The sequence below is a fragment of the Capsella rubella genome, unplaced genomic scaffold (assembly GCF_000375325.1).
Source record: "Capsella rubella cultivar Monte Gargano unplaced genomic scaffold, Caprub1_0 scaffold_1, whole genome shotgun sequence".
In the NCBI taxonomy this organism is placed as follows: domain Eukaryota; kingdom Viridiplantae; phylum Streptophyta; class Magnoliopsida; order Brassicales; family Brassicaceae; genus Capsella; species Capsella rubella.
The window spans coordinates 13,213,872-13,221,359 of record NW_006238923.1 but is presented as its reverse complement, the minus strand read 5'-3'; the positions used below and the strand labels follow the sequence as shown (position 1 = coordinate 13,221,359).

Genomic DNA, 7,488 nt, shown 5'->3' with positions numbered 1-7,488 from the left:
AGGAAAATAACTATTATATATTTATCTCTATCCGTATCATCTATAGTAAATGAAACCTTCTTATTCCCATCAATATAGTTGTCAATTTTATTTTATTTTTAAAATATTTTCTAGGTATTAAGCAAAACATTTTTGGTATACCCAGAATATGTAATATATACTAAAAGAAAATAAAATCACTAAATATTTTATATATGAAATTTTGGACGCTCATAATATTGTAGTTTTCTGATTAAGTAAAGTATAGGTTTTATTTAATTTAATAATTTAACAATATGAAATAGATAAATTTAGGGTCTACTCGACACAACTTGTTCTAGCGAAATTAGAATTCGATTTGCTAATGTTCTCAATAAGTAAATTTTATTAAACTTTTATTAAATTATTAATGTAAAAAACTCATAAAAATAACCAAACATTATTTTTTCCAAAAAAATTGAAGATGCATCATAAATCTCATAGTTGCATCATAAATCTTTTGGGAGGGTAGCCAAAGGGGGCAAAGTATCCCGGGAGCTGTAAAATTTGTAATCGCATTCATCGAAGATCCTGATGGTTACAAATTTGAACTCTTGGAAAGAGGTCCCTACACCTGAACCTCTTTGATAAGTTATGCTCCGTGATGGTGATCTCGATAGAGCCATAAAGTTCTATGAGAAGGTGAATCCTATGAATTTTTGTTGAGATGTGACAGTTTATAGCCTGAACAGCACAAATATTGAATCTGATATATTCTATTTCTTATATCAGAATGCGTTCTAATTCTTTAATCATATATTCTAACTTGCAATGCCTCATGATCTAATTCTTAGTACCATGCGGCCGTAAACTTCCTTTGTCTAGATAATTTTACATGCAAAACTTTTTACTATTTTTACATGCAAAACCTGCTACTAGTGTTTGTTCGATCGGTTTGATTTAGTTTTTGTATAAATTCACTTACCGTAAGTGGTTATTTGCAGTACACAATAGCCATGATGGGATATGGCCCAGAAGATAAGTTTCCTGTCCTAGAGCTGACATATAACTATGGTGTCACTGAATATGATGATAAAGGAAATGCTTATGCTCAGGTAAGAGAAATTTAACATTCCGTTTGTCTATATTCCTTTTCAACTGGAGGGTAGCCGTAGTTTTAACTTGTTTGCTTGTATTTGATTACTGTTAAATTGCAATAGGGATAGATGATGTGTACAAAACAGCAGAAGCTATAAAAGTCTTTAGTGGAAAAATCACGAGGGAACCTGGTCCCTTAGAGCATCTCCAACCCACCTCTATTTTTGCCTCTAAACTCTATTTTATAACAATTTTTGCTCCAACTCACCTCTATATTCACCTCTATTATAGATATTGCTATTTTTATCTTTATATATAGAGGACTTCTATTTTTTCCTCTATAAATAGAGGTGAGCTATTTTATTGCAAAATAGTCCTTTAAACTCAAATTTCTTTTATTTATGAACAAAATAAATAAAATAAATATATTTAATAACTAATAATATAAATATTTTAGAGGTTTTAATATAAATATATATTCTAAAATTTGAGACTACCATTTGCAAAAGTAAATTATATAAAATCTTATAAATATATATAATAATAGATTTTATTTTTATTGAAGGAAAAAAGAGATTTTATTTTACCTTATTATATATAATAATAGAATAGAATCTAGTATCTTATTGTTTTTTATTTAATGCGATGTACATTTAAATAATAAAATATATAATATGATGTTTTTATAATAAATGTTTAATTTAAATAAAAGTAACTATTTTATTAAAATTTTATAAAAGTTAAAGTAAATGGGTTAATTTGCAACTTTTATAAATAGATGGTGTTAATATTAAAATTTTAAACGAATCTATTTGGAATATTCTATTATAGAGGAGAAGATAGAGGAAACCATTGGAGCAAAAGTCATCTCTATTATAGAGTTCCTCTATTATAGAGGCAAAAATAGCAAAAACCATTGGAGATGGTCTTACAAGGTATAAGCACAAAGATCACCGCGTGTCTGGATCCGGATGGCTGGAAATCGGTAAGATATTTATGTGTTGATATAGATTCATATTAATGGAAAGAGCTCTGAATATCGCGTTTTGAGTTTGCGACTTTCTGCTTTGCAGGTGTTTGTGGACAACATTGACTTTCTCAAGCAACTGGAGTGAGAGGAGACTGGAGGAAGGAGAAGAGAGGCAACAAATGCACGACAATGGCTTATGAGGGAGACAAGAAGGGAGGCCTTGTTGTGTTACATCAGTTTGGGGTTTGATATAATATCTCTCAGTGCTGAGTATATTGTTCAAAGTGAATGATTTTTCTTTTGGAATCTAGTACTGTATACTTCTAGTGTAGTTGTTTTACAGGATAAACCCCTTGTTGCTTCTTTGTATATGAGTTCCACTTAACATCAATTGCCATTAAATAAGATGATAAATGCATTTATAAACAACAAAAATCCATATATCCAAACTATACAATGCATATTGGCTCTTTGGGGACATGTGAAAAAAATTTAACATTTGTAAAGCAAATTTAATTATAAAATTTTAGTTAGTTTTTCTTCAAATCTTATGCCTAGTCGAAGTTATAAGGTATAAGAATTACACTAAAAGACCACCCACAATTTTTGAATGTCATTCTTGTTTTCTTCTTTAATTATGTTTGTATTAGGATTTTTGTTTACGAGAGAAGCTACAATAATGTTTGTAAAAGCTTATGGACAAATTAACCGGCTATATATTTATTGATACAAAAAACTGTGAACTACTCTTAGTGAAACCAGAAAATTACGTTTGACAAGATAAAAAATGAAAGCTCCAAAACGACATCATATATATAAAATACACCGTTAGATAAACTTGTGTTCGACGTCGTATTGATTTTTTAGTATTAAAAGTTAACCTTAGTAACACAAAACTGAATCAGGCCAAACGTCGTCGTATAAATAATTATATTCGACGTCGTTTGGCATGTTACCTAGGTTAACTTGGCTCTATAAAAGGATCATACTCATAGTTTTTAATGTCTTCATCATCTCTGCCGTATTGTTTCTTACTACAAAACACAGCAAAAACAACTCCATGAAAATTTGGGATTACTCGACCACATCAATGAAGAAACTTCGAACCCGACTAAATTCTATTGCAAAAGGTATGTCCTGATAAAACATAGATAGCTTGAGATGTTTTACATTCATTTGATTTTATTTGAGTTTTTTAAATGTTTGCATAACTTTTTGGTTTTCTATATTACTAAATACTTGTTCATGATCTTGTTAATTGTTTGATTGCTTGATGTTTATACTTTATTTCACGAGTTTTTAGTGAAAAGATAAAAGAGTTCATATCTGGTAAAAATCATCTAAGGTTCATATAAAGCATCATAAAAATCACTGGATAAATGATATCATCTTTTGAGGTTGAAAATGATCTGAGATCTATGAAAATCCAACCATAAAGATGATATATGAAAGTTCTGGGTCTAGATCAAAATATTTTGATTTTTGCAATACATGATATTCAGATCTGACTTGGATCTATAATCAAATTTATTTTTCTTAAAGTATATATATGTCTGATAAATCAAATTTTTGAAAATATTAATTATTCTGTCATTGATCATTTTTTTAATTTATAAATATTTTTAACGTAATAAATTAATAAATATTTAATAAATTTATGACTTAATTCACTAATAAGAATTTGAGGATTGAATTTGGAAATACATAATGCAAAATTTGAAGTGAGACTGTGAGATTGTTCCCTCTTCTTATATAATAGATATGAATTTTTATAAATGGAAAATAAAATATGTATTTAAAAGTGTGGTTGTCATTAGAGTATGTGTTCGCAGAGTATTATCTTTTTATTTGACTGTAATCTATCTAATGATAAGGCTTTCATTAGTCAAGAATTTGGGATTTGTAGAAACAATTACATTAATGCCCGTTTATTTTTCATAATCTAAAAATTCTTTCTTAATTTCTTATTCTACCATCCTATTATACAAGTCAAATAAAAATAATTTCCTGCTTTAAATTTTCTATTTTTTACCTTTTTCTTCAGTTTATTATTTTTATTATATAAATTTCTAGTCAAAGTCAAAAGTTTTTTTAAAAAAACATTATGCCAATTTATTTACAAAAGAAGAAATAAATAATTTGTTTCTATAATCTCAAATTTAAGACCAATGAGAGCCTTATATTAGAATAGAATACAGTCCTATAAAAGGATAAATATCCAAAAAGACCAATTAATAAAGAAAAAAAAACACACCTTTGAAGACATTACTTTTTTTATTTTATTTTCTTGAATTGTCAATCTATTATAAAAGAAGAGGGAACGACCTCTCATATTCCACACACTTCAACTTTTACATTATTTTCTTCAAATTCAGTTCTCCAAATTTCGATTCTTTCACTACAGTTTACCGTTGTTATGGCGAGAAAGCGTAAAAGCAGTCCTGGCGTTAGAGTCGTTGGACGTAGAATCTACGATTCAAAAGATGGCAAATCCTGCCACCAGGTGAAACTTTAGTTTCGTGCTTTAAGACTTTGATCTTGTTTTATATTAAAGCCATAATAATGTTTTGTAAGCTTACTTGATCAACATGGTTTATGTAGAGTGATGCTTTCAATGAAGCTAGTAGTAGTAGCACTAGTGAATCTGTTCCAGTGACAGAAGTGGTTTCTAAAACAGATGTTGCCAAGGAGAGGAAGAAAGTATTCTGCAGGAGGAGCATAATGAGACAGGATAGTCAGTTGAAGGCTCAGCTTCCTCAGGCTACACGCTTGACTTGTGTATTAGGCATTGATATACCCACTATAGAAGCTGCAAATATATGCCAGCTTTTCGAGTTTTGCTCTGCCTTTGGAAAGGTGTTATAATATTCTCCCTTTAATTAGCTTGGAAACTAACACATGGTCTGTAATCTGATACATTTCTTTAAAACATTTTGGATAGGTTCTTGGTTTAAAAGAAGGACAAGCTGAAACTGTTGTCAGTGAGCTGTTTGTATGTGGGCGGAACACAAGGAGTAACCAATGCTGCTCTATTATCGAGATGATGATTCAGTTGTTGGACTTAATATCACAAGATAGAGAGATGTATTAGTTGTTTTTTATATTCATGTCCTAAAATGTATACCTTGTTTTTGTTTGCTCATGTTTCTGATGTGATTTAATTTTATTACAGGTCTTGGACTCTAAGTGCATCTGACAGCAGTTGGTTCACTGCTATTGGAGAGATAGTATTGGAGTCACAAGTTTTGAGAGATGATGAGTTCCCACCTGAAACTTTTGAAGCTGGTGTTGCTGAGTACGAGAAGATGGATGCATCAAGAAAGCTCAAGCTTCTAATTTTTCTATGTGATGAATTACTTAGCACACAGTACGTATGTGAATCTTTCTATGGCAATATTAGTTTATGCTTGGTTTTGAGATAAACTTATATGTGAAAATTTCTCAGGCCAATAAGGGAGTACATTAAAAGCCAAACAAAAGAGTGTGAACAACATAATAAAGAAGCTAAAGAAAAGGCTGCAACCGCCAAGAAAAAGGTAATTTCTAAATTTATATATCAATCTCTACCTTGTGCTAAAAGCTAGTTTTGTCTTTTATATAGGAGAAGCAACTTAAACAGAAGATGCAAGGTGATGTTGCCAAAGCCATTATGGAAAAAAATGGAGCTCCATTTTCCATTGAGGAACATAACTTAATTATATCTCAAATAAGAGCTGAAGCTAATGAAGCTCACAAGGAGATGATGGAAGCAAAAGGCATGACATACTGACACCCTTAAGACTCCTTATATATGTTAATTGTCTAACAAATGTTGTTGTATTATATTTAATATTTTCTCCCTTTGCAGCTATACGTATATGTCATGCACGTAGAACTGAACCAATCATGAAGGATGATGATAATGGTCTTGTTCTTTGGAAACTGAAGTGTTATGAAGAAGAAGAATCAAAGTTTTTGCTTCAAGGTTTGTAATTTACTTACGCTATTTGTTTGTGTGTATTTCTTAGGCAAAAGTGTTTAGTGATTTAATATCACCATATATATATATATATATATATATATATATATATGGCAGATCTAGGAGCATATGATAATTTGTGGCGAATTGAAAGATGGTTAGCTTTTAAGCCTGAACAGACACTAGAGATAGAGAAATGTCTCTCGTACAAGAACAAGAGGTAAGTTATACTCATTAAGAGGCTATGGATGATATTTGGATTTTTGTAATGTCCAATTTAAACTAATAGCTGCTTTGTTTTTGTAGAAGAAGAGGATGATGTCTCTTCGGGGATGAGGATGCTGATAATGGAACGATCTAGAAGATGAGGATGCTGATGATGATGATGATGATGATGATGATGATGATGATGATGATGATGATGATGATGATGATGATGATGATGATGATGATGATGGTGGTGGTGGTGGTGGCTGTGGTGGTTATGACTTCTGGAAATATATATATATATATATATATATTTATATGTTTACCTATTTTTGCATGTGTTAAAATTTAGAGGAAGACATCCAATTCCTCCACAAACATAAGTTTTTTTTTTCCTATCGTATTAATATTTAATACATAGAACTTTGTTATGCTATCACTATATAAACTTATTAAAAATTTGAATTTCCTACTCGAATAAAAAAGAAATCTTGTCTAAACTCACAAATTTTTTAATGACTTTATTGTTAAGTTAATAGAAAGCTGAGTAGATGTCATGTGGAAGTAGGCATGACCACGGTTACGGTTAATGCGGTTATAGTTAATTAACCACCGGTTAACAGTTATAATTTTCTTTAACCATTATATATACGGTTAAGACGGTTACGGTTATATATTGTTACGGTTAATTACGATTATGGTTAAATACGATTACGGTTATTTGATGATTATTATAATATTAGTATTAGACACAAAATCTTATATTTTAAAATTTGATAATAATAATAAAATAATATATGAATTAATATCTATTTTACAAGTAAAAAATATACGTGATTCAAATCTTTATAGTGAATTAGTTAAATCTCAGTATTGGAACGAAACTCAGAAACTCAATCAAATACACACAATAATAAAATTATAAATAGTTTAGTATGAAATGTTTTGATTATTTATGAGTTCAACTTGTTGTATTGCTTATAATAAGGTGAAAATTTTGTCCAAACATTCAATGTGTATTTTAACTGTATATAGTTATAGTTATAATTTAAATTTATTTTATTAATTTAAATGTGCGGTTAACCGAGCGGTTAACCAGAAATTTATTACGGTTACGGTTAATTAACGGTTACAGTTAGTATTTTTTTAGCCATAATTAATTTACTTGTACGGTTAACGGTTATAATTTTTGACCGTTTTATACAGTTACGGTCTGGTAACGGTTTATAAACGGTCCGATTATGGTTAGAAATACGGTTAAGGTTACCTTTTGGTCATGCATATGTGGATGTATAAA

The 7,488-nt window shown here is 29.7% G+C and overlaps 1 protein-coding gene and 1 pseudogene across 2 annotated transcripts; both read left to right on the top strand.

The window, feature by feature from the left end:
• Window positions 1-343: 343 nt before the first annotated feature.
• LOC111832371 lies at window positions 344-2,171 on the top strand (annotated as a pseudogene).
• An 897-nt stretch (window positions 2,172-3,068) lies between these two features.
• LOC17899154 lies at window positions 3,069-6,423 on the top strand. Of its 2 annotated transcripts, XM_023790178.1 has the most exons (10): window positions 3,069-3,156; window positions 4,431-4,529; window positions 4,628-4,882; window positions 4,968-5,110; window positions 5,199-5,393; window positions 5,472-5,562; window positions 5,628-5,781; window positions 5,874-5,990; window positions 6,102-6,204; window positions 6,291-6,390. In XM_023790178.1, exons 2-10 carry the CDS (start codon window positions 4,443-4,445, stop codon window positions 6,301-6,303), a joined length of 1,158 nt encoding a protein of 385 aa, XP_023645946.1. In that variant the 5' UTR covers window positions 3,069-3,156; window positions 4,431-4,442; the 3' UTR covers window positions 6,304-6,390. The 2 variants fall into 2 exon arrangements, with proteins under 2 accessions (XP_023645946.1, XP_023645947.1); XM_023790179.1 differs by lacking the exon at window positions 6,102-6,204 and having other exon boundaries at window positions 6,291-6,423.
• The last annotated feature ends 1,065 nt before the right edge of the window (window positions 6,424-7,488 follow it).

Excerpts from the sequence above, each read along its gene's own strand:
- LOC17899154 (XM_023790178.1), top strand. The coding sequence starts at position 4,443 with ATGGCGAGAAAGCGTAAAAGCAGTCCTGGCGTTAGAGTCGTTGGACGT. Across the intron at positions 5,111-5,198 it reads ATATCACAAGATAGAGAGAT|GTCTTGGACTCTAAGTGCAT; the intron begins GTATTAGTTGTT and ends ATTTTATTACAG. Across the intron at positions 5,394-5,471 it reads GATGAATTACTTAGCACACA|GCCAATAAGGGAGTACATTA; the intron begins GTACGTATGTGA and ends AAAATTTCTCAG.